Raw genomic sequence first — 26,721 nt, 5'->3', positions numbered from 1 at the left:
TCAACTCCTGCGTCTTTGCCATCTTCCATTGCCGCAGCAACGCGTTCATATCAATCGCGCCTATTGCTTTGTGCGACACATAGGATACGACAATCATATGCTCCGCGGTGTTCTATCCTGGGCCTGATGTGTTGATACTAAGTGGCATTTTTAGCCGGGCAGAAAAGGTCAGTTTACTCTGCACTATTCTCTTTGATAGAACCGTCATAAGCAACTTGTGCCGCCGAGGGGTTGGTTTCACTGCGGCGAAAGGGCGGCAGCAGAATCGAGGGTATTCCTTCCCATCATTCGGATACTGGTATTACCCCTCTTCCCAGTTGTGAATCTGCTACGACTTTTGAACTTCGCCTTCAAATATATGCACCAATTCACTAATGTTGTTAAAGGGCAACTCTTCCTACTCTCCCCATCTTCCTACCGCATTTCTCCGATTGTCGCCGTCGCCGTCCTTACATACCTGTACCTTTATGAACCTTGCACCCAGATTCAATCTTGATATCCGCCACATCTAACATCCCTCTTTGGTTTTGAGGTGTCGCGAACTGCTTCGCTCTGACTTCATCCACGGTAGGAACTAGATTTTGAGGGTCTCGAAGGTACGAATAAGGTAAGTCCTCTGATGCTGGTGCCTTTCTTACAAAGCGTTCAATCCCGATTTCCGCGTTTGATCCAGCCCATGTGGTGTATATTCTAGCTTACGCGCTCTAGCTATTTAGGCCTTGGATGGTAGCCTCCTACCGGAAAACATATAGACGATAGGCAGCAAGACCGGCCAGAGTCTCCAGGTATGTGCGAAAGCCCCCCTCCCCGACCGCTTTTCCCCCTTGTCCTACCCAATTCTCTACATATGAGCACGAACACCACTACATGGGCAAATGATGTCAAATCGTTTGAAAGCGGACCTAGAACATTGGAAACTTAGTATTCTAACTTTTTTTGAAGATCGATTTACTTCTGATTTGCCAAGTACCGAGTTGCTCTGGAGTTGGGCACAGCCCCCAGTCGTTGTAATAGGGGCTAGAGTTAAAGTCAATCAGTAGGTTACAGGGCCTGGGGTCCTCTATTCTATGAAGCTTTGCTAATTCCGTTCACAGATAGCCTTTTGACTGGCAACTTCCTTCATTGGAAGCCTTTCACATCTCCTTGAGTTACAACGTCTTATTCGAATGTCTGCCACGAGAGCCATGTATAACAATCCCCTCATTCTCGACCAGACTGCCATTAGCACTAGAGTCACAGATGCACCTAGTTCCTCCTCTTCGTCTCACAGCAGCTCTTTGACGCTTGTATCAAAGACATCATCAAGCCAGGAGACGAAAAAGAGATATGCAAGCTATAGCTTCATGAGCAAAATTTTCAGTAAGAAAGAAAAGGAGATCAAAAGGGTCACCAATGAGGTGCTACAACGCAAGTATGAACTTATGGCGCAGAATGAGAAGATCAATGATGAACTTAAGGGCCTGGTCCAGCCATGTTCATTCATCAGACCTTTGCAAAATAAGCCCAAGGCAAGAGTCGAAGCGAAGCCATTCGGTCGTAATAGTGCTCGCACAAAGAAGTTTCCCGTAAAGACAGCTGCACATCGCTCGCAACTTTCGGACACCATCTATGGACCAGACATTCAACACACATCTTCGAGCTATGCAACAGACTCGGAGTATGGCCATACCTTGGAGGACGGATCTACTGCGGATGTTCCGGTGACCAAAGACAACCGAAACTATCAAGATCATCAAGACGATCAAGACGACCAAGAAGACCAAGATGATCATTACTATCCAGAAGAACATAATGAACCTCGAGCTGTTCATCGCTCAATAGCTGATCAGATTGACTATGTTGCCTCTCTTGTAACTCAAGACCCGGGCTTGTTCGAGCACTGGAATTCTTGGCTCCAAAATTACGCAACTGTCAGTATTGCTCTTATCAGCAGATTTGTTCCCTAGCTACACCCGCAATATCAGTCATCTTGTCCACCGCCGGTCAAACTGTCTGTGTGAATCTCCACTGACATTCCCCAGGGTAAATTCAACCTCAATCACCTACCTGATGCACCTCTCCTCAGTCCCAGATTTCGATACCTCCCAAGTATCTTCCCTCCAAATGAGCCAATGAGGTTAGATCTGAGCGCCACTTACGAGCCTGCCTGGAATAGTTGGGGAGAAGAGAAGGCTTCTGCATGCATATACTCCGCAATGGAGGTTCTCGACACGCAGTTTGCGTCGATCTCTTGCTTTGACAAAGAGTTTGAGCGCCTTAGAGTTGTAACGAGAGAAGACGCCGGGGAGATTAAGCGTAAAATCAGCATGGGAGCACATGCACTTTTGACCACGGACGCCTTGGCTGTTCTAGACACCCACTTGGTTTGTTACATCCGTCCATGACTCAATCTCCTTGCTAAAATTGATAGGACTGGCGCTTCCAAGATAGTCCCCTCGTCAATGGTGAACTTGATCGTATCAGATTCTTTGCCGCAATACCACTACTGTCTCCGGAAGGGGTCGCCATAGGCGTTTTGGCAGTATTTGATTATTCTCCCCGGGACACGTTCGACACCAATCATCGGACGAAGCTGTTTCATTTGGGCCAAAGCATAATGGCGGATCTAAACCACATCGCATCTGAATTACAAGGAACAGACTTTATGCAACAGGAGTCGAGGATTGACGACGAGGCAAGAAGCTTTCTTAATTATAGCCTCCTACCTTCCGCATTACGCGTTACGGAGCCGAAGACTCCGCCAAGTGGAACAAGCGGAATCTTTACAGAGTATCCCGTTCCAGGCTACTTTTCTAGTTATCAAGAAAATACACCGCCATCTTCTGCCAATTCAGAGAATAACACAGTATTCATCGACAGTCAACACGATCCCCAGGGGCTCGGAAGTCTGGGTAGGAAACTCACCATTGATCCTGAGTTTGACCACGCTGTCAGTTCTTACAATCTTATCACTCCAAACTCCGATGACTACCGGTCCTGTTCGCCTCGGCCATGGTCTTCCTCGGATATCACATCTCTTCACCCACATCCCCCGAACACACCTGCATTTTCCCTCCATGAGGAATTTGAACAGGCAAATTTCGACATTTCGGTTGAAGACTTCATGGCACTACATGATGACGACTGTGCTGAAGAAGTTTACCAGGAGGCAAGCAATGCTTCTGTTACAGATAATCCTCAAAACGAGCTATGGCCAGCAGAACAGCCGGAGGCTTCGCAGATTATAGATGTTGATCCACAGCGACCCCTTCTTGGATGGCCGCCCAAAAATAAAAAGATTCAGAGTAGAATCCCGATTCCGAAGAGCATGGATGTTGCCCTTCCACCTCTGCCCGAGCTGCCTCCGCACGTTAAGAGTCCATCCGCCAATTCGCCGTTTACATCACGCAGCTCCGGTGATTCAATGGCCGAAGAGAATAAAGTGGCTTTTGTCTGTCAAAATATCGCGCAAAGCCTTGGCTACAATCTCTTGTACGCTGTTGAGCTCGCCCCAGCAAAACCAATGATGACCGATGAGGAGCTCTTCAAACCAGGAGGTCTGCGAATGCAAATTATCGCGGCTCATGGTATGCATGAGCCTCTCGATCTAGACGCTAAGCAGCATATAAATGCTCTGCGTTCTCGCGGCTGCATAACATGGGAGAACAAGCGCTTCACAGAAAGCGGGTATGATCATGGCCGTTTAGTGACCATTCACGCCGCGGATGGTGGTCCGCACAGACTTCGCAAATGCGGAATTATCGTTGGCGCTTTTGGCCGTCAAGACAGCAATGATGTCCTGCAAGAAGTAGGCGAAACTGTTCATTTAAGGAGGTTTGAAGAGGAAGTTAGAAGCCTCAAGCCACTACTGCTCAAGTCAAAAAATCGAATTCCACAGGGAGCCAATATCGAATCTCAAAAGTCGCCTAGCTACCCCGCGAATGAAGCAAAGGAAGTAGGAGAATTCTTCCAGTCCCGAACCTTGCACGCAAAAGCACCCAGTGCGCCCCGTTTCACTCGCTTCGGTTACAACCAGGCCAGATGAGCATATTTGCCCAGTTCATTGGAGTCTCTTGTACCCTAACAGGCACTTTTGCCATCCGATACGATGACGTTGTTATCTTCCAGACTAGCCCGCGACTTCGAATTCAACAGCGTCTGAACTCGTTCGGCTGGCAGATCCCCTGGAAGTACACTATAAATAATTGTCGAAAATATTTCTTCTTCCAAAAAGGCATCTGTCTCTAGATTGCCCATCATTCTACGAACCTTATGCATACTACAACACTCGATTTCGTTGCCCATGCAGTCAATATTGCGTTCGCCATGATACCCATCTTGTCTTTCCTTTTTCCTCTTGTTGGAATCGGTGGTTCATCCAGATCTCAGGACAGATAGTTGATTAGGTTTTGGACTGCTACATGCTTGTTACAATCGACTTTGTACCTCGGCGGTCATTGCGAGTGGTGATGTGTCTGTTAATAGGCGGTACGTAGCTGTCTACGAAAAAATGAAAATGAAAGTTATATACAAACATATAAAGGCTTGAGTGATGTCACTGATGTGTCTGACTCAGCTTGAGGGTTTTATCAATCGGTGATTGGCAAGGCTTACCTGCACTAAGGATAGTATGTATTCATTGCCTTTGGCCATATAAAGTATTTCCCAGATATGAAAATCTGAAAAAAAAAAAAAAAACGGAGCCGAACTGCAAGACCAAAGGGCCGATATTGAGCTGAATTAGGGCAATTTTGGAATCGAGAATGTGGCACGGTCTCCTTTCCGCTTTCAGTTTACAAATCTCCGACTCGCTCTGACGCTCTTGCCCTATTATTTGAGGTAAACTTGTCGTTACTCCTCTCCTATAGTATTTTACACGGATGTCTCCATAAAAAGAAGAAGCCTCCCGGTGGCGGACAGAAAAGAAAAGGGGCAAACAATTTATAATATGCCACGTAGCGTGGGACATGAAAAGATGATAAGAGTAAGGTAACTGCCACTTTTTACGTCTAGCATAGGAAAGTATAATAAAGAGCCTAGGGTTCATAATTGATGATCCTTTTGTGGGAAAGACCGTACAATACGGTAGGAGCCAAGAGCTGCATCCTCGTGAGCTCAAATTGCACAACCAGTAGCGAAGTCACACGCAAAATAACTGGACTTTTTAGAAAGGAAATCAGCAAGTATCGACTGTCATCTATTTTACAGCTCCACTATCTTTCAACCTTCCCATAGCAACGAAAAGTCCACCCCCGCTCCTTCCACTACCATCACCATATCTGTTCCCATTTTCTCCTCCTCAGACTATTCATGCCAAGAACAAAAGAGACGACAGGCGGAGTAGCATTTATCCTTTATGTACGCGCTTATGTAAAGCTCTTTGTGAAGGTCACAACAACGTCCTTCAATTTCGCTTCGAGATCTTTGCTCAACGCACCCTCTTTGTCAATCGTGGCCAGCAGATCGCTCTCGTTGGTCTTCATGTGAGCAATGAAGTCAGCCTCCCATTGCAGGATCTTGTTGACGGGGACAGTGTCCAAGTGTCCGTTAACACCGGCGTAGATGAGGGGAACCATTTCGTTTACGGCCATTGGGGAGTATTGCTTTTGCTTGAGGAGCTCAGTCAACTAGGGAGGTTTGTTAGCAAATACTCGTATAATGAAAGGATCAATATAGTTGTAAAACTTACACGTTCACCACGGTTAAGAGTTTGCTTGGTGGCAGCATCCAAATCAGAACCGAATTGAGCGAAAGCAGCGACCTCACGGTATTGGGCCAAGAAAAGCTTCAGGGAACCAGCGACTTGCTTCATGGCCTTAAGTTGGGCAGCAGATCCGACACGGGACACGGAAAGACCGACGTTGATGGCAGGGCGGACACCCTTGTAGAAGAGTTCGGCTTCCAAGAAAATTTGTCCATCGGTAATCGAAATAACGTTGGTTGGGATATAAGCAGACACATCACCACCCTGGGTCTCGATGATGGGAAGAGCAGTCAAAGAACCACCACCGTGCTTGTCGCTCATCTTGGCAGCACGCTCAAGGAGACGAGAGTGGAGGTAGAAGACGTCACCGGGGTAGGCCTCACGTCCGGGAGGACGACGGAGAAGCAGAGACATTTGACGGTATGCAACAGCCTGCTTGGAGAGATCGTCGAAAACGATGACTGCGTGCTTGCCATTGTCACGGAACCATTCACCCTGCACATAATGTTAGCATGTATTCTTCTATGAGAAGGGAGGAAGGGGGAAGGTATTGTCCGAGCGCAAGAGGGGGGATCTTATTTACCATGGAAGTGCCTGTTATAGATATGTTAGCAGTGTATCAATATAGCATTATTGTCAGACAACTCTGTGAACAAGTGACGAAAGGGAAAAAACTGTCAGCCGATAAGGACGGTAGCAAGGTTGGACAGCGTCCGAATCAGCACTGCCGATTATAAGGATGGTCTTCCAAAAAGGTGGCGAGAGGCAGTTAGGTAAAAGAATTGGCCGCCAGGACAGCCTTCTTCAGATGGCGGCTGGAAGTCTTGTGGGCGTCCAGATGGTATGCAGAATCGAAGGTTTGATCACATGGTTTGCAGTAGAATGTCCTGGCGGTACGGATTCGAGCACGCGATGCTTGGTCACTGCGTTGTTTGGTAGTCGGACGGCGTCCATTGAGCCGATGCTTGTGTGCGGCAGAGTTCTTGTGTCTCTTGAGCTTGGTGCTGTCCGCGAATGCCATCTTGCAGTATGAACAGTAGAATCGCTTTTTTGCAACGGCTTTTTTCTTGGATTTATTGCTCGCGGCCCTTGCCTTCTTGTTCTTCGCGACCCATGCAATTGCCTGAATACGCTTCTTCAAGCGGAATGCATCGATGTCTTGAGCACGTTCGCGGTCGTATGTCTCTCTCATTCTTTGCGCATTCTTTGCATAGGCATTCTTCGAATGCTGCACTGCGCGCTTCTTTCGCTCCGCTGCAAGGGCAAGAAGCTCTTCTGCGGTCATCTTCAAGTCGCCAACGACACCCTCCTTGAATGGTGTGTGGGAATTGAGCGGGCGCCAGAGGACGTCGTCCCGAGACCATGGCACTAGACCAGTCCACAGCGCGTCCATGCAGGTGGGAATCGCAGAGTAGAAGATGTTCGTGAATGTTCCCTCGATAGCGATGAACCGCCGTCTTGCTCGCGGCATGATTATAACAGATGGTATAGTCGCCCAGCAAAGCAGACCAATGTGAGCGAGGTCGTAGCCTTTGTCGTAGAGAAGGCGGACAAAACGAGGGAGTCGAGGATGCCTCTTGTCGGAGTAATGGGCGACGCGACCCATGTACCCGTCGACGGCATCAGTTCCAGAACCAATGCACAGACCCGGCTCGCAACCGTCTTTGGTCAGGAGCGCGGCGTACACAGCCCAGGACTTGTCTAGAGGCTTGGGAGTAGACAACCAGAAGTCGGGCGTTGGCGGCGTATCAGATTGAAGAACCTCGAGGCCCGGTGCGAATGTGAGAGGTGTAGCAGCACAAATGTTGCGGCCGGCCTCTGCTTGCAATACAATCTTGAAGTCTGGATTGATGTACCCGTCTGGAGCATTGAGATTGACATGTTGAAACATGTAATCGTCCACAAGCTTCTGCAGCGGGCCCGGGACGGCAGACATTGTAGCCATTACCTGTCATATATTAGCTTGCATACGGCAATGGGTGGGAATTGCTTACTTGGACGCCGTCCAAATCGGGGCCGTCGATAAGTGTCACAAAGGCGCCAGACTGGTCTGACCTGAAGATCGGTGGTATCGACGAGAAGATGTACAGAAGATAGTACAGACTCAATTCAAGCGTGTTCAAGGTAGAGAAGAACGCGTTGTGGTGAGGAGGTTGTTGAAGAAGAGAAGTCCAGAAGTGAAGAAGAAGTGCATGAAGGCAGCACCGTCGAAGCCGGGAAGGAAGTCGCGATCATGATCAAGTTGATGGGCACACTCCACGCCTTGCGTGGGTACCCTGCTCGACGCAACAAGTCGGAGGAAGGGGCAATGGGGAAGATGGGAAGGAGCAATGGGGAAGATGCAAAGAAAAATGAGAAATTGACGAACCAGTAAAGGGCGCGATATACTGCAAAGGTGCCTATGTAAACCTGTCAGAGATGCATCAGACACAGAAGGGTGGAATACATACGGCTTCGGAGGCAGTGGCGGCAACGACAATGGAGTACTTCATGGCATCATTCTCCTCAAGGGTCTTGACGAGCTGAGCAACAGTTGATCGCTTTTGCCCAACGGCAACGTAGACACAGTAAAGCTTCTTGGTCTCGTCGTTTCCGTCGTTCCATCGCTTTTGGTTCAGAATAGCATCGAGAGCAACGGCAGTCTTTCCGGTTTGACGATCACCAATAATCAACTCACGCTGACCACGTCCAATAGGCACCATTGCGTCGACGGACTTAAGACCAGTCTGTACGGGCTGGTTGACGGAGTGTCGAGGCAAGATACCGGGTGCCTTCAATTGAGCACGGCGCTTCTCGGTGGTCTTGATGGGTCCCTTGCCATCAATTGGGTTTCCCAGAGCATCGACGACACGGCCGAGCATCTCAATTCCGACAGGAACATCGACCTATACTCCATAAGCATTCTGCCAGCTTTTAGAATGATTATTCTTGAAACTCACGATCTCTCCGGTACGTTTGACAGTCTCACCCTCCTTGACCAAACGATCAGAACCAAAGAGCACAACACCGACTTGGCCAGCTTCCAAGTTCATGCACATGCCCTTGACACCGGATGCAAACCTGCAGTACTTGTTTAGCCAGACATCATCTCCTCCTGGATGCATAACACTTACTCAACAAGTTCCTCAGCCTGGACATTGCTCATACCGTGGACACGAGCGATACCATCACTGTTACCCCAGTCAGTACTCCATTCTTTGCCCGTGACCCCAGATGTAGCTGTTGTTGCTCATTGGCGGTTTATGTGCTCATCAACGTACCCGACAGATAAAACACGTCCAGTCTCGGCAAGACCGGCCTCATCACGCACGCCTCTAATTCTCTGCTCGAGGATCGAAGAGACTTCGGTAGGTGTTGCCTTTTCGGCCGATGCGTAGCTTCGGATTTGGTTGGAGGCAGCGTTGAATGCTGCTGGGGAGGCTCTTCGTCCCTGTAGATGTTACGTTAGCCGAGAGTATAGGCCGAAAACAACAGAGCGAGCTGTTGAAGCTCAACAGACAGCTCTCAACCACATCTGCCACCAGCGCTGCAACTCAATTGAGCTTGTAGATGCTGGGAGAAGGCCATTGAGAGTATCGAGGTCCATTGAAGCTTGGTACAAGGGCCTTGGGGATGATTGAAGGGTACGTACCGCGGTTCTGGCAGAGATTGCGCCCACCCGGGGGGCGGCGGTCTTCAATGCTTGACGGAACATGATGACCAGACTCTAAGTATGAAGGGAAGGAGAAAAGAATCAATCGCAGGCGCAACTGATGGAGAGGAGATGGGAGATGGGAGGTGTAGTTGTGTTGGTATGAGGACCACTCTGTTAAATGCAAAGATTCGACGAGCGAAGGTCGACAGGAATCAAATGAAGCTAAGGCCGCTAGTCGCTTTAGGGAAGGATTTGTGGATCTGCTCAAATTCCCGAGTTGTTCCGGAGCGGAGCCTTGCTTTCCTTTCCTTTTATTTTCACATTTACATTTTCATTTTGCATTTTGCATTTACATACCTATACATCTATATATGTATTCATAAAACCAATACTTGTATTTTAGGTATTTTAAGTATCCCGTAATTCTATAATAATGCATGCTTGGTTTCTTCCGTACCCTCAAGTCGTCTTTCTTTTCACGCATTTCCTCCGATCAAACAAGTTGATTCCCGTTATCCCTTTTCATCCCTTTATATCCCCTTTCTCACTTCTTTCCCTGGATAAGGCCTTGAATTGCCCAGCTACTCTACTCACTACTTAATTCTCCATGTGCTGCGTGGTTTTAGATTCGGACGAATTCAAGCCAAACATTTCCCCCTGTCTCGCGGCATTTGAGATATTCAAACATAACATGAAAGGCTTAATTTTCTATTTTAAGATCAATTCGTTTACTACTGAATCCAGGCGTGTATATTTCCTGCTATTTGACAGAAGGGTTCTGGCGTTTAGCTTACAGAAGCTATATTAGTCTGTTGCAAGTTCAACCAACTGAAATAGAAATATATCACCAATTTGAGATCAAATGCTTCGACGAGCCGAAGTGATGGCAAACCTGCTTGAAGGTTCATCCAAAGTGCTAAGCCGTGGTATGGCAAAAATTTTATAAAGCAAGAGCGACTGGCAACAACGGTCACCTCGAAGAAAATTAATTCGAACACTCATCTGGCAGCACTCCCGCATTTTCCTCTCAAAAATTTGCCAGGAAAGAAGTATTGCACTCGCCCATAATTCCCTTTCGGCTTTAAAGTTTATTTCTTCTATCCTCTCTTTTCCCGCATTGTCTTCCGTTTCAGTGCGGCCAGTTGAGTCAACTCAATCAGAGAGTCAGATCCGTCTGCTTGACGCAGAATTGGTAGTCCTAAAAAGTTCGTGATGGAAGGCCGCAACTTTAGTGCAGAGTCTAGGCACTTGATTAACCTACATAATAGGTTTACTTGTGAATCTTTCATCACCAGTCAATGCTGCAGACAGAGCTTCCCATGGAAGACGCTGGTCCTCAACCGCTCACCTGGGTCGAGGCAGAGGATGTTTTCAACTAGACGTACAACAGCAATCTTCTTACTTTTTACTCGGAGCCGCTCCAGTATAAATCTTGTACGGATTTGTATTATTCCTTGACCAAACCGGCAATACGGCGCCTTCAAACCGGCTTCATCCCCAACGATGTCGAAAGTATGATTCCTTGCCTAATAAAAGGTGATGAGTTCACAGTGGAAGGGTTGATCTCATCTGGCCCTGGCCCAGACCAATCACCCCGTCAGGTGTTATGCAGAAAGTTGGTGTCGTTTCTCTATCATCATGGGTCAAGATTTGAAAAAATCTCCTATTGGCAAGACATTCCACATCGGAGACAAGTCACAGAGCAGTAGTTTTCATCCTACGAATGGAATATGAGTGATTTCGAATGGCTAAAACGAATAAACTTAACAATCTCTCAAAGAGCAACAGACATCGATGGAAAAGATAAGCTTGCTAGCTTTCTCAATCAGGTTACCTAATAATATTTCACGCAGAGTGCAACCACATCAAGACTCGCAAGGCTTTCGTCAAAGATGTGATTTCGGGCCTTGAGGCTGCTCTTATGTCAATTTGGTCAACACCTCACATAATGAGCCTCGTCGATGTAGGCTTCCCAGCATAGATCTCCTTATTTGGAGTGACTCAAGAATTCTAAGAGATTCAAATACTCCCGATTTAAAGGGAGGCAACGCTGACTCTGAGAACCTGCAGTGCAGTAATCCTTTAGATGGATGACCTATGAAAAACAAAATTTAAAAAGTACCAAAAATATGTCCATCTGGACTTCTTTCCTGATAGCGAACAAAAAGATTGGTCCCACGGGGCATATCCTTCTAGCTAAAGGCACCCCCAGACCAATGTCTGTGCATGTACTTGCGCCAATGCATGGATAGCTTTGTTCGTTGGAAGCTTCTGCTTATTTGAACTTATACGCAATCAGTATTCGGACACCCGTTGCCGAAAAAGCTCCTTGCCGACAGTTCATTCCTATAGAATCGGCTCTCCTTCCTATACATTCCAAGCTTTAACTAGATTCTTTGTACAAGTCACTCGATGCTCCGTGCCATAGATTAGTTCATCGGTATCCGGACAGTGTTCTTCTCCTAGGTTAGTTATGCCTCGATTGTCTCATTCTAGATGACTGATTCTCAATCCTCAAGACTGTACTCGCTCATATGCTATTGGCAACGATACCAAAGCTATCATCAAAACCCCTTCTACGTCTACCGAGGCCTACTGGAATACTGCTATCGAGTACATCAAAGAGAACCCAACCGTCCATATCAGCGTACAGACTCATACTAATTGACGCCAGCACAACTGAAGTCTACCGGAGAAGTCTTGCTCCACATCGACCACGTCTGTCATTTCCATTTCTACTAGAGGCCTTGCAGCCACGCCCTCTCATTCTAGATGCAAACGACACCTGGGCAAATGCACCCATCCAACTTTCAAAGCTAGGCCGAAAGATGGGCAAGCACGTCGCAATGCAGACAAACTTCAACCACCATGGATTTTCCTAGGCCACTCGCGAAGCAAAGCAGCACAAAAGTCCCTTGCCTGCCAACGGCGTAACAGTACTCAACCACTCTGTTCTTCTATAGCTAAGAGGAGTTAATAACAGAGTATCAACGATGAGCGCCCTCATTCGCGTACTAACAGCTGCAGACTGCAATATCAAACCTATAAACCTCATCTCCCTCTCGCTTCTTGCCCGTGTCGCTCTTCTAACACTTCTCAGTATTACGTCTCTCTATCAACATGATACATAGCATCAAAATCGCCGAAGACCTCCGTACGCCCCTCTCGACCATTAACCATCTCAAGACCAATTCCGCGGCAGCATCATCGCCGGCTTCTTGATGCCGCAATCCGTTGTGGATGTAAGCAGGTCTTTTATTCCGACAGGGTCAGCTTTAATTTTATTCCAAGTATCTTTTCAATATCTCGGGACTTCTGAGGCATGATAAAATCGGAAATCTCTCCATGTCAAGCAATGCCGACCTCGCAGCTCCCTGGTCGTAGAGGTAAGCGTTTGACTGCCAGTTACAAGAGCTGTGACGGCACGACTGGAATATCCCCGTTTGTGGCACCTGTCTTGGAGGGCTAGAGAAATGAGAATGAAGTTTACGAGTATTTCAGCCCGTTGCCTTCGCTGTCTGATCCGGAACCGGTGTCCTGGGGTTTGAATCTTAGTGGAATCCAAGCTCCTTGTGCAATATAGTAGGAAGATTGGAAAAAATCTTCAATGAAGGCACATATTACAACGCAAAGGAATTTATGATATACACGTCATCAGGCCGTACTGTAAGGACCACGCTTAATCTAATGTACCAAAAACGAGAGAGTATGTGCATCTGCATCATCCAACACCGCCGCCTATCCATTCGCTTTTCAGCAAACCCAAAGAAAAAGCCCTTCTATTCAAACCTCTTCATCACTTTCCTCGCCCAACAGCTCGCCTTCATCATCATCCACAACCGCGTAATCGCCCCTACCTCTAGCAAAGCTGTCTCTCGTCGTAAATCTTGCGCCTCTGCTCCTGCCAAATGCTCCGCTGGCTGAACGCCAGAGACTAGCGGCGAGCAGTGGGAGGGCTTGTGCGACGGCCACGATGCCGGCTACCACGAGGACTGGATATTTGATCCATGGCGCTTCGCCATCGAACGATGCTGTGAAGTTGTTAGCAAATATCGCAATTACGGAAATGGGTGTTTGGGCTTACATTGTTCACCAAGTCTAATCTGGCCGAACTTAGAAGCCCAGTTGCGCCAGACCCAGTATCCGACACCAGCAGCCACAGCAATGGGAATAACGATAGCGAAGAAGATGCCAACACCCGAGGCGCCATGCTTCTTTTTAAACTCCTCTTCATGCCCTGGGCACGGGTGGGGCGTGCTGACTTCGAATAGAGTACCGCCTTGGCAAGTGTCCGTGGTGAGTTTCCTGTAACCTGTAGGTTCGTAATACAATTTTTGGTCGGGATCATCGGCGCATTGCAAAGAATGATCTGCGGGGGACAGACCCTCAACAAGAGCACAGGAACCGTCGGATTGGCGCTGGTAGTTGAAGTCGCTGCATGAGGTTAGCTAACAAATTAAAGGAAATATATTAAGAAAACTGACCACTCGTAATCTCGTCTTGCGCAAGTACAATTCCTTGCAACTTCGTGTAGACTCGGAATCATGCGACCGTTGTAACAAGTGCGGTCGATCCTCTTGCGGTGATATTGCGAAACATGCCCGAAAAGGCAATCATCCTTTTGGTTCGGGTGTTGGGGAGTCCAGAGGTAATAATCACCCGCTTCAACATTCTCTTCATCCAGCTTGCATTGATTATCTGTAAGCCCCGTGAAGTCGAGATTGATGGTGACTAAGTCGCCGCCATCTTTAGCCCATAGAAGGAAGTTTCGGGAGTTGTCGCTGGGAACGGTTGTGATATCTTCTATTCGGATCTCATGGTCTGAGAATGTAAAGTCCTGCCAGGTCTTGCCCTCATCCAAAGTGAAATGAACAACGTCCGTCGCTTCACCATCCTTGACGATGACAACAATTGAACCCTGGTCGCCGTATTCCCACATGTACTTGCCCTTCTTGACAGCAATCCAGTTGATACCACCATCCGAAGTCATGAAGGTATCTCCGTCGTCTTTCGTTAGGTATTGGCCAACATTACCAGTAGCAAGCATAAGACCAATGGCGGAGGATGAGGAATAGGTATGGGACTTGTCCGATCGTTCCGTGTATCCGTGAATATTAAGAGAGCAATCCTTGACGCTACCCTTGCAGCCAAATTTCTTGCCATCAACATCTACAGCTGGCGGTGGTAGGTAATTCCATTCAGCGCCATCATTGTGAGTGATCTGGGTTTTCATCTTCTTGCCCTCTTTCTTGTAGTCCTTGGAATTGTAATTCTCGACTGTGTTTACCATAGCGACCCCTTCGAGCCCAAAGGTTTTCTCAAAGTCGACATATCCAGAACGATCTCGATCAACAGCTTCCAAAGTCTTGACGTAGGAGGTACCATTAGAGTTGCTTTTAATGATAGTTCCATACTCAAAGCCCGGGTCGCCTTCAACAGTTACATGCATGAAAACCGAATGCGTCGAGCTATCGAGTACGGTATACGCTACTTGATGGGTCACCTCGAAATTGTGGGGGAATTCAGCATCAGCGAAATTTCGTCCATCGACACTGGCGTCGACTTTCAGTGTCTCACGCACCGAGTCCTTAGTGGCAACGACAATGAATTCCGACATGGTGGCGTAGTCCACCACGTCCGAGAAATGAACTTTCGGAGGCTCCTGGAAGAAGTCTTCACTCGAAACAAGTTGCCAGGGGTTGTTACCGTCATCATTATTGCGCTCCTTCTCGCGGACCTTGCAATAGATGAGTTTATCCTTTTCGTCGGTGTCCTTGTTCTTGCCAACCTTTTCGGGAGAGTCAAAATAAAGGCTGTGCTCCTCTTTCACAAATTGGCATTTGTCAACGTATCGTTGCATAGTTTTGAAGCCGTCGTCGCCTCGGTCTCGGGTGACGGAGGCAATGGAGTGACATGTCTCCTTTTTATCACACTCCTCTGCTCCGGTCCAGATTATCCAGTCCTTGTTTTTCCAGTGGAAATTCATGACCGGCAAGTCTTGTTTATTTGGGGGCCGAGGGGCGTCGAACGACCTTATATGATTTCCACGTTCGGTCGAGTAAAACACCTTTTTCGTGGAGGTAGTAAAGAATACCACATCTTTGAAGTGTGGGTGTGGATAGATTGATTCTATCTCCTCGTCTTCCAAGATCTCCTCCCAGGTTTTGCCGTGATCATGGGACAGAAAAACGCCCGCATCAGTGCGGACAAGAAGCGTTTCATCGTCACCAGTACTTATATCGGTTCTCTCAAGGTAAACAATTTGCCGGAACCTGCCCCCTGGGATAGCCTTCTGGTTTTTAGAAATTTTGCCCGAAGCTGGTTCATGGACGCCGCCCGTGTCTCCACACTTCCATTCTTTCAATTCGTCCTTTTTGATGCCCCCTTTACACTTATTCTCGGGAATTTTGCGCCACCCGGAAGAGCCCTGGAAGGTATCTTCGGGTGAAGCTGTCTCTTTACACACATCTGCTGGGCGGACCAAAGCTGCACCAGGAGCGAGATGACACTCCTTGCGATCCGCACTTCGGACAAAGTTATAGTCACATTCAAAATCCTCATCCGCGCATTCGCAAGGCTCTGAAATAACTTCAGGATCTTCGAATACCTTCTTGAGAAAGCAATCTGCATCAGGCTTTCGCCGGCTGTACGATTGCTTGTGACCCATGACACAGGTCGGGTTACCATCCTCGTCAACTCGGGCTGGCCAGTCTTCCATGTCCTTTTTCTTACACTGAGCTTCGTGCATGCCGTCGAAGTCAATGGCGATGATGTAGCCTGCTGGATTGTCTTTCTCGCCGCCGACTGCCTCGAGCAAGAATTTGAGACTGGTGGAGTCTTGAGTGGTCGTCAACTGAAGTGGTCTCACTTTCATGCCGAGGTCGACCTTTTGCCAGTCCTTTCCGTGATTTATTGAATATTGAATTTCGTCCGTGAGGTCATTGTGCTCATCCTTGATTGCAACTAAAATAGAACCTTGGTCTCCGAATTCATACTTATGAGGCCCTTTTTGTGCCAGTCGCCACGTTAAACCAGCATTATCAGAAACGTAAAGATTACCATCACTGTAGTCTTTGAGCTGGTCTCCAGTATTGCCAATACCCATAATAAGGCCTGGAGCGGGGCTAGAAAAGACTCGGCCAGAATTCGAGAGATCAGTTACCGAGTGAAGATGGAGGTTCTTCCCGTCGCAGGTGATATCATCAAAATTTCGGCCATCATCGAAACTGATCTTGGATATTATCTTCTTGGCCATGCCGAGATCCTCGACATCTTTTGGATTGTCAACAATATTTACTAAGACGATTCCCTGTATTCCAGAAACTTTCTCAAAGTCCACAAGACCCCATATATTTCTATTTGTATTCTCAATATTCCGAGTAAAGTATGTTCCGTTCGAATTACTGCTGAGAAATACGCCCATCGGTTGGGAAGGCTTGCTGGTCATAACATCAATCTGAATGCTATAGTTGGTCCCTTCGAGTATTGTGTACGCCTTCTCTGTCAATTTGTGGTCATGTGGGAAGATTGCTCGATGCCATTTGACAGTATCGTCAGAAACATACATAGCCATCTCGTCAGTGCCTGGCGCAGTTGCAGCAGCAATCAAGTAGTTTGTGACTACGGCCATGTTGATGATACCCTGGACAGTCCGCCCTGGCTCGAGTTCTGGCTCGAATTCCTGTATGGTGTCCGCCTCGAACTTGAAGAAATCATCTGAGACGAGGAGGCGAAAGTCTTTCCTCCAGGGAGAGAACCGACCCTTCACGACGCATAGAATCCTATTCGCATCCTTATCCGCATCCCCAGTCGTAAATTGCGGCGATGATTTAGCCCAGTGGCAGCCAACAGTATCAGACCGAAGTATCTTGGGGTCCTTTGAGAATCCATCCGTAGTATATAAAGTCTATCAATAAGTCAGTACAGTTCTCAGACACTACACTTTGCAGACGGCATACCACTTCTTCGCAGAATATCCCCGTACAGTCCATCCCATTAAATATAATTCGATCTGGATCCCCAGCATGATATGTCAGAGCCTCTCTGAATATGGTCGCCTGCGCATCTGTAGAGAACTCCTCCCACGTCTTGCCCCGATCACTAGTCCGATAATGAGTGGTCTCGGTTGTAATGATATACGCTCTTTGATGATCATCAGGATGCATCGACAATTCCAGAAGCTTTCCCTTTGGAACCCCGTCCACCGGTGCCCAGGTTACGCCAGCATCCTCTGAGCGGTAGACGTCCCTGTCGAGCTCGCTCTCAAACAGAATCACATCTGAGTCCTCGAAGTAATTCAAGTTGAAGGGAATGAAGTCGAACTTTGCGGTGTCGACTTTCGGGGCATCTTTCTTTGCCCAGGCCTTTGAAAGGAGAGCGCTGGACAGCAGAAGGTTCCGCCACTGCAGCCTCATGATCGCGAGCTGAAATTGTGGAAGCGCATCAAGCTTGCTTGGTGCTTGTCAAATGGTAGAAAGTGCGGTTGGATGAGGGAAGGGCGAAGATTGATATCCGTAGTTCGGCCGGTGAATTTGAGTTGAAAAGAGGATGGAGGATGGAGGAGTTGTGAACAGGACAGGTTGGATACTGTCAAGTTGGCTTCATGTACGGTACGGAGGTACTTGCCTTGCAGCGTCAGCTCCTGATGTTTCGGGCGATTTCACAGGTTGACAGGGGTGGGTGGGGCAAGTGCCGCCTCTTTATAGCTAAAGGATTTCTAGGATAACTTCCAACTTGCCTTGCCTAGTCTGTCCTGTTCTTATATTACAGTGTTCTTATCTCGGTTTACATTTCTAAGTGATGTCGTCGCACCGGACAGCTACTCAGTCCACCAGTATGCAACTGGTATATTTAATGTTCCACCCAAATCTGGCTTATAGGCCTCGGACAAAGAGCTTGGCACTTGGGAGCAAGTCAAGCTTCTTTATGCAAATTCAAACCCAGGCTTCAGTGCAAACGCGAATAGAAGGCAGTTCTTCATGCGGCCCCCACAAGAAATACTCCTCATTACTTCATAATCCCAAGTAAAGTCATATAGGACGGGGGTGGTTGGAGAAGGCGAATTAGAGAATCGAATATATTATAATCAACGAGTGGTATCAAGCCCAACCTGATGCAACATATGCTATCCTGCCATGTAACATCCAGGACTCCTTATGCCCCCGCTAAATTATACAAAGACAATCAAATGCTCTAGTGCTATCCATCTAAGTCGCTTTCCTTTGAGAGCTCTTCACCCTGTTCCAAAATCTTTTGACGACTCCGTCCTCCTTCTCTGAGTGGCCCCACCCATCGGGGCCCCCAAATGGACCCCTGCTTTCCAACTTCTCATCCATATCATCTTCCATCGGCAGATCCGCTTCCTTGAGAGGGGCCTTCGTCATTTGCCATCCATATAGCGTCGTCTCATCTGCCCGTAAATCCGGCCGCGTCAATGTCATCCTCATTGTCATCTCTCTGCTCCCTGCCATTGCTTGTGTATAGCCATCCTGCGGCTTCACCACCGTAGGCTTCGTGATACCAAGGTGCGAGTAATCGGCCGAGGTCTTGCTGCTTTTAGCACCACTGTATGCATATGCAGAAGTCGAAGTTCTTGGTGGAGGTCGGTAAACAATATCGGGACCTTGAGGTGTAATCGGCGAGTCGAGGTCGGGCATTGAAACGTCGTCGTCGAATAGGGACGCTGTATCATCCAGAAATGAGATGCCACCGTCTGTAGCAAATGAGCTTTTAAAACCAGCGGCGTCCTTTGATGACCGTCCCTTCAATGCTTGTTCCTTCGACATTCGTCTCGGGGGGTTGTTCTCCTTGTCTGTCCCATCCAATGCAGGAAATCCAAATTCGATTGCCTCGTCAAACTTCTGCGGCGAGGCCAGGTATACTCGTAGCTTCAACCGTGCTTCGGGGTCTTGATAATGTTTTGCGTTGGGATCTATCGACGATACCGAGCTCTGGGGGACATGCTTCGGTTGTATAAGGGAGAGTGCTCGAGATTGTTGTCGATTGTGACTACTGTGACTGCTTTGAGGCGGAGGGGGAGGGCGAGGACTGTGGTGTTGTAGTGACGGAAGGGAGCCCTTCCCGAAAGGTCTTTTAGAGATTGACATTTGTCTGCGAAAGGATGGTCTCCTAGCACTTGTCGGGGAGGGACAGCCATCCAGGTTGGCATGGTAATCATCCAGCACTAAGCGCAGATCCAGATCACTTTCCTCATCCATCCACCGAAAGCTGTCAAACATGGCAGCAGCCATACTGCTTTTCGTGTCCTGGCTACGTCGACTCGAGCCACTGCTCCCCGGGGTTATAGGTGTTGTAGGAGTCGTAGAAGCCGAAGGTACCGTCAAACTTCGATTTAGTTGACGTTGTTTAGCTTTATACACTGACTCGTCCGCCGCATCGAGAATCACGCTCTCCCTTAAACGTCCAGCCAATACGACCTGTTCCTCTCGCGTGAAATGTTGCTTTTTGATCTTGTCCGGTAGAGTCAAGAACCACGACGCCTCACTACTGGTGACCGAATGTTGCTTTGCGGGCTTTCGTAGTCGTCCAGAAGGTTTTCGTGGAGGTGAAATCATAGGGGTATTCAAGCCTCGACGATCTGCTATCGAGCCCTTTCGGGTTCGTTGTATAGGTAGCTCATTAAGTGCGTTGGTTCTGCTGTTTTGTGCGAATCTCAATCGCTCTAACGTTGAAAAGTACTAATGGAGAAGGAGTGTCAGTTTCAGTGTAGCCAAGGCAAAATTAAAATGAGGAAAGCTGTCTGAAGCTATCGCGGCTTGCAGGTGATGGCGCAGACAAGCTGCATCGCGCTTTGGGCGTGTGAGATCAATACACCGCTATTTTGCAAATTTGGGTGTAGCATTCTTAACGGCGTGTCGAATAGCTCAAACCAGTGATGACTAGGGAGGACTAATGGTAACTCCCGCACTACGGAGTATTCAAGGGAGAGTAGAACGTCGACCAAAACTAGGGGCAAGATGGGAAAGTCTGGGGCATCAATAAATCACACCATCTAGCTCAAATGAGGTGGTTATTGAGCGTGTAAACTGTAGCATGTCTACAGTTCTTACAGACACCCTCTCAAGCATGATAGTTCTGACTACTTTCTCCCCAGATTCCCGTCCATTACCCCACTCGGTTAAGAATATTGTACTACATACCTTTCTTCGTACAGCAAGCGGTAAAGCGTCGAATTCGGCCTCTGTGGTTTCGAAACCAGTAAATTCCTTCATGTTCTTCCTGTATTGTGTAGATGGTAAACTGCGGGAAGAGCTGGGTCGGTCGAATGTCTGGGCGTAAAGAGTTCGAGGGGTGAGGGCGGTCGAGTTGGGATCCGAGGATGAGCTAGAGAGGGATACTGATGATGTATAGATAGGATCCAGTGAATGAAGGCCTTCAAGTCTGCCACGTCCTGATGGACGCATTGGCGCCATGACTGCGTCGGAGAAGAGGGGTACGGAGAGTCGTTGTTGCCGTAATAAGTCGTAGGAACGCAGCTTTCGTGAAATTCATGCAATGCAATGTGCTCCCGCGCAGGAGGTACTTTTGTTGATATGTATAGGTATGGGAGCATCAATTCGCCTATTATTATCGACCGGGGCAAGGGTACCGACAGAGCACTGCACTTCAGGGGTACTTCGTACAGTGTGAATCTGACAGGCGGCACTGTTGCGAACCGCTAGACAAATCTGGCAAAAACGTCAAGAACACGTTGGCGCCGATGCTTCCTTCAGGGAAATGCTCCAGGCCATTGGTCCACTTGGGAAGTGTCGAGAATTGAGAGACAAAGGGTATTTTGGCATGCTGGCCATTGGTTTGTCAGAAGACACAAGAATGCAGTGTGATGAGGCAGGCACGAGTCGTTGGTGTAGACGCGTGGATTTGCACCAATGAGGGCTGTGTTCGTGATGGTATTTCAATTTTTACTACCAGTAAGGAGCCGCGTCTCCGTACAGTCCCTTGAGACGCCACGCCCTCTCCCGTCTTCCCTTAGTATCGCACCTTGAGAAGGGGTAGTCGAGCTTCTTTCTGCTAATGATCGCCAGCTACTGGACTGCTTTGGGTCAGCAACAGGGTTTATATGCAAGGGCTCTTTTGATTTTCGCCAATAGACCCCATGTCCATGTGAACTGCATAGAACAAATTTACGGCTTCTTTCTGATAACCTAACCATTCCGAGCAGTTTAAAATGAAATCTTCTTGACAATAGTTCTCCAGCTCCCTGGGATTCCAGCACAGGTCCAGGATCTAGCAAGATATCATCCGCTCCGTATGCCCAAGTCAACTTGTCAAGCGCTCACTTCTATTTCGATATCCCGCTTTTACCAGGTCCGTGTACTCGTGTCCAACCGCCCCTGCGTCTTGAGCATCAATCACAGATAGCCCTCATGAGATAGTCTCGGCAACCAGCCGTAAATGCGACATGTGGCCCGTCCAACCAACCCGTGGCGTGGACCCCTTGGGGAGTATACAATAATGATTCCCTAAAGTCTCAGAGATGAGCATAGCTCCGATAAACTATCGCTTAATAAACTACAGTACGACCTCAAATCGCCAATACAACACGGAACGGAACGGCAGAGCCTACTACAGTAGTTAGCCCGTAACTCGTTACATTTACCGTATAGCATAACGGCGTATACCGTCACTTACTAGCAAAGACCATGCCCCATAGGTCTCATAGCTGTTATTGATGCGTTCTGCCTTCTTCGAAATATATGCACAGTTTACTCTGCTTGATCCTGTTGCTTTCAAGGCCTGTTGGTTCTGTTACTACTGGGCGATCTTAGCGGCAGACGTACCAAGTAACAATCCAACACGTCATGTAATGTACGGCAGAATGCATCTTCTCCTGAGCCCTGACACGAACCGGTGAACCTAAAGAAGCCAATAACCTGCTCCTCAGACGTGCCATCCCGCTGCCGCAAACATGGTCAGCGCGTGTCAAGCACACACGCACACACGTACCTACAGTATGTAGACGTTACTTTCCAGAACGGATGATGGGAGACTGGCAACCCCGGTAAGTTGGATCTACAATCAAGATACTGTAGGGGTTCAGATTGAGGTCCTAGCAAACTCAGTTGTGGAAATATGGCGTGGTTTTTCGTTCTTGGTAAGAATTTAGCTCAGCGCGACGCGACTTCGCTAATGCGTTGCTTCCCCATATAAACCACTTGAATTTCAGTAGCATATCCGTGCTTAGCGCAGGTACAGTACCTATGTTTTGTCATTGATTGTCTTCCGGCACGCAAGATAACGACATTTACTATGTCCTGCGTGCGAGCTACAGTAAGCACTGATTGCAAGATTAGCACTACTGATCTTGAGTTTATCTGGTGCGACATGTGCACGGGGACAGGTACAGGTACAGGTACAGACAGGTACAGACAGGTACAGTACAGTACCAAGCGGACAGAGACCTCGAACGCTGATCGCTTCGGGAAATGCAGTGAAAAGGGGGATCGTACTTGTACACAGATCTGTTGTCAAGCTCCGAATTGTTCGCAACGAGCCTCTTTATTTTTCGTACAATCATCTTTTGGAGACTAGTAATCATTCACCGCTCTGCTCCTCACTCAGCAGTGGCGATTCCTTCGAAGTTGCTTGCACATCTCTTCCCTATAAAGCTCGCGAGCGCAGCAGCTTTCCCCGAGATGTCAGTGAAGGGTTTCGGAGATGCGTCCAGTCAAATTATATCGAAGGTCTCCTAAGCTGCTGAATTCAAAGTGAATTCGAAATCCACAGATTTAAAATACGTCGCATTTTCTCCCAACTTATTTCTTATACTGGCGTGCCGATATAAGAGCGGAACAGAAAAAAAGCTACAAAGTCCAAAGCTGGTACACCAGGTACTCTTACGGCGATTCAAGGGCTGGCATTAATCATCATTAGCTCTGCCTGTCTCTTACAGTATAGCAGAAGGAAAGATTAGGTTGAAGACCAGCCAGCAAACTCTCATATCTCTTAGCACGTTTCCCATCCCTTGGAGCCTTTCTTTCTTCAGCGACGAGTGAAACAGCTAAGCATCGTTTCCTAAAGTCAATTATCCTTGCGTTTACGAACTGGTCTTACCCAAATCCAATATTCATATTGGCCTTTTTCGGATTCTAAAGTGACACTGTTCCCGGAAGAGCCGGGGAGCTTGAACTGGACAGAACCCAGCCATACACCCTTTTCTCCAGCAGCCTGACTCCTGCGCCACAAAAAGATCTCACCATTAATGGAGGCAACTCGCATCATTTGGGCATAATCAGGCGGCAAATGATTGAACTATTCTCCAACCTCAAGTAGAAACAACCGGTGTTGGATTGTGAACCCTATTAACCTAAAACACAGAAAATCAAGCAAAGAAAAGTCGCTTATACCATCATTTTATATATATCGAGTCCCATGAATGGCTAGTATATAACTGCAACTACAACTCCCACAAAACAAAGCAATCATTTCACCTCAAAGCTCCTGTCCTCTAACCCCATTCCCACCCATCTCCATCTTATCCCGGCATTCTATTATTACAGTATCATCAGATATTCCCGAGTCCCGCTATAACTTCGCTATAACTTAACCTCTGCTGAGGCTCCCCACCCCACCCACCCATCAATCCGCGAAAAAAAACTATTTTTCGAAAAACCCTACTGCGGTCAACAAACACATCCTTACTCGCCGGTCACGCTCTATTAACGTTCACGAGCCCCTGTAGGGGGAGGGCTGTCTGTTGTAGTAGGGTGAAAGTTCTTCTTGTGGTGCTTTTAGAAGAGGTGTGTGATACTGATTAGCCTCTTGGAGATGGCAAAGTGTGAGGGGTACTTTGAGCGAGGGGATGGGATGTTCAAGAAATCTTTGGTTGGAGAAAGCAATGGGTTGAGATGGAGGAATCCTCAGAAGATGAAAAGCAATCATCTGAATGCGTGAACATTAGCTAATTAAGTATTATTTGTACATGACATTACTATCTCATAAGTTTTGTTCCTCTTCGCCGGGGTATCTGAATTCGTACGAAAATCCTCAAATGAGATTCTCCAATGGGCTTTTGCCTGTGCGTACACCCTTTTGTTGTGCCACTCTCCCAGCGCACTGAAGCCTGACGCTTCCTTGAATCATCTCGAGGGTGCCTGCCACTCTTAGGACACTTTCTGATATGCAGCGCATCTTCCTTCGCTTTCAATCCGGTGGTCCCGGAGGCGCATAAGTCTCGAGAATGGAAGCCAAAATATCTATATGATTGCTAACCGTAGGGCCCCTAGCGACAAGATTCTCTTCTTCAATCCTTATTCCAGTTACGCGGGTGCCCCAAATCTCATCAGTTACGGGACCTTCATGGTTGGCAACTCGCAATGACCATTCCATCATTGGCCACCACATGGGGGGTAATAGACTGCGTATTCCATTGACTTCCCGCTTCGCCATACCCTCGAGCCACCAGACGTTGTCTACCGCTCTCATTTGAGCAAAGAAGCAACTGACAATCAAAAGGGCACGCGGATCATGCTGTGTGAATAATTCCACAAATCTGCGCGACACTGTAGCAGCAAAACCTAGGATTCTGGAGCGTGTTGGTTTCAAATGCGCCCAGTTCAGAAACGCAACTGAGTGTTCGTATGCTTGTCTGGTTTCTTCGCCTAATTGTCTTGGCAAGCCTTCGATCTGCTGATCGACGCCTTCCAGGAGAGGCGCAAAGAATAGCTTTCGGTAAGGATCAAGGTCTAAATAGAGTGCTGGCTGCGCATTGATAATAGGAGAAACCCGACTGCTCTGCCTCAGCCACGGCCAGCTAGCCATAACTACTGTCTTGACGCCTTGAAAGGAATGGAACCACGCAAGGGGCAGAGTATATCCTCCCTCTCCCTGGAAATCCTCGAATCTTCGTGATGCCGATGTCTGGAAGGCTATGAGGGCCGAGGTAGAAAAAAGGGCTTCTGAGTTGAGTTCAGATAGGCCGCCATCAAGAAGAGAGGAGTACTGGGCAATTGATGAGGCCATATAGCGATGTGAGGCTCGGATCAGGACTTGGTCGTTGGGGTGTTGAGCGCGGAGATGGAGAGCCGAAACGGCAAGTATAGCATCCATGAGATATTGTGCATCATATGATATCTCTGGTATTTCGACTTGCCATGCATGTCGAGCGGCTTCTATCTCCGTAAAGGTCATGTAGGTCTTTGCAGTAAAGTGGTGCATAAGCCTAAGCTCGAGCAGGCGCGAGGCTGCGGGATCAATATTCGTTCTTACGAGGTCCCTGGGCGTTTGATAGAAGGAGGTAAGAGCAGAACCGGATCCTGGGGAAGGAGGAGAGGCAGAGGGGTTGTTCCCAAAAGAGTCAGGTGTATTAGTAGTGCTCTTCTGTATTGAGGGGGAGCTGACTCCTGGAGTAGCAGGACTTGAAGGACATCCTCCAAAATCACAGGAGACTCCATGCTTTAAGCAGTTCCCGCATATAGGGTGCACTTCATCGCACTATTTTACTTGTTAATGTGGCTCCAGTTGCGGGATTTGCATCAATCATGCCTTTATTTTTCGGACCTTACACCGTTGGCAGCCGGCTTTTGATTTTTTATGGGATCTCCGAGGCGGCATCTCTGTGTGCGGCTGAGTTTGTCTTTTTGTCTGTGTCTGTGGCTGTGTCTGTGCCTGTGCCTGTGTCTATGTATGTCTACGGAGTTCGGGTAGGACAGACTCGTGCTGTGGAGGTCTTGGGCATGGTGATACCGTATGGGTTAAGGGAAAGAAGAAAGCATATTATATTGGAGTCAAAGTAAAGTAAGGTAGGTACGATAAGTTCCGTGCTGTGACGTTGGTTTTGATGCCGTACCGGACCCAGGATCCATGCACGGCTAGAAAGTACTACTAGACGGAAGGCGGGGACAATCGATTCCGGGCCGTCCTTCTCATACGATGCTGATTGATGCAGATGTCTATCACTCACATGGCAATTTGCATATCTTTTGTTGCGGCTGCAAGGTACCAGAATACCTCCGTCTTATGCTGATATCTCATTTCCAACTTTGCTTTTTGTCAAGTACGGAGTAGTACTGTATGTAGCTGACAAATAACCCCCCCCTGTTTCGCTCTTCCTTTCCTTTCCTGTCCTTTTCTTGTCCTTTTCTTTTCTTTCCACTCATTTCTTTCTCTTCCTGCTCAGCCAGATGCAAGATGACTAATCCTGGTTCGAGATGGCAAGATTAAGGTACGGTACTGTCAGGAAGGTAAGGCAGGTAAGGAAGGTAAGCTGGCTGGGTGCAAGTTTCCATCCGCCAGATGGAGTTAGCCTCGGGTGGTTGGCTGGCTGGGCTCAGGCTCAATTCATTCCATTAGCAAGCATCACCGCGAACGTCGAGAATTTACCTAGGTAAAGTAAACTTGTACTTCGTACCTTCTATAAGAGGAGTCATAGTTACTCAATTGTCTC

General features: G+C 48.0%; 4 protein-coding genes across 4 annotated transcripts; all 4 read right to left on the bottom strand.

Moving 5' to 3' along the window:
• Positions 1–5,345: 5,345 nt before the first annotated feature.
• atp-1 (ATP synthase subunit alpha, mitochondrial) lies at positions 5,346–9,377 on the bottom strand (the record flags this gene model as incomplete). Its single annotated transcript, XM_031151230.1, has 11 exons — positions 5,346–5,606; positions 5,669–6,178; positions 6,267–6,277; positions 6,581–7,631; positions 7,678–7,733; positions 8,052–8,082; positions 8,134–8,568; positions 8,623–8,743; positions 8,797–8,853; positions 8,944–9,113; positions 9,183–9,377. 11 exons carry the CDS (start codon positions 9,375–9,377, stop codon positions 5,346–5,348), a joined length of 2,898 nt encoding a protein of 965 aa, XP_031003356.1.
• Positions 9,378–13,100: 3,723 nt separating this feature from the next.
• VPS10 (Vacuolar protein sorting/targeting protein) lies at positions 13,101–17,731 on the bottom strand (the record flags this gene model as incomplete). The annotated part of the gene is made up of 4 exons (XM_031151229.1): positions 13,101–13,348; positions 13,402–13,751; positions 13,802–17,223; positions 17,276–17,731. 4 exons carry the CDS (start codon positions 17,729–17,731, stop codon positions 13,101–13,103), a joined length of 4,476 nt encoding a protein of 1,491 aa, XP_031003373.1.
• A 792-nt stretch (positions 17,732–18,523) lies between these two features.
• On the bottom strand, positions 18,524–20,749 carry LHYA1_G006288 (uncharacterized protein; the record flags this gene model as incomplete). Its single annotated transcript, XM_031151228.1, has 2 exons — positions 18,524–20,014; positions 20,387–20,749. 2 exons carry the CDS (start codon positions 20,747–20,749, stop codon positions 18,524–18,526), a joined length of 1,854 nt encoding a protein of 617 aa, XP_031003372.1.
• Positions 20,750–24,479: 3,730 nt separating this feature from the next.
• Positions 24,480–26,013, bottom strand: UPC2_0 (Sterol uptake control protein; the record flags this gene model as incomplete). Its single annotated transcript, XM_031151227.1, has 2 exons — positions 24,480–25,769; positions 25,990–26,013. 2 exons carry the CDS (start codon positions 26,011–26,013, stop codon positions 24,480–24,482), a joined length of 1,314 nt encoding a protein of 437 aa, XP_031003374.1.
• Positions 26,014–26,721: the final 708 nt, after the last annotated feature.

Source organism: Lachnellula hyalina, assembly GCF_007821495.1.
Source record: "Lachnellula hyalina strain CBS 185.66 chromosome Unknown contig00125, whole genome shotgun sequence".
Classification (NCBI taxonomy): domain Eukaryota; kingdom Fungi; phylum Ascomycota; class Leotiomycetes; order Helotiales; family Lachnaceae; genus Lachnellula; species Lachnellula hyalina.
Note: the sequence above shows the minus strand (reverse complement) of the source record. Positions and strands in the feature narration are given on the sequence as shown.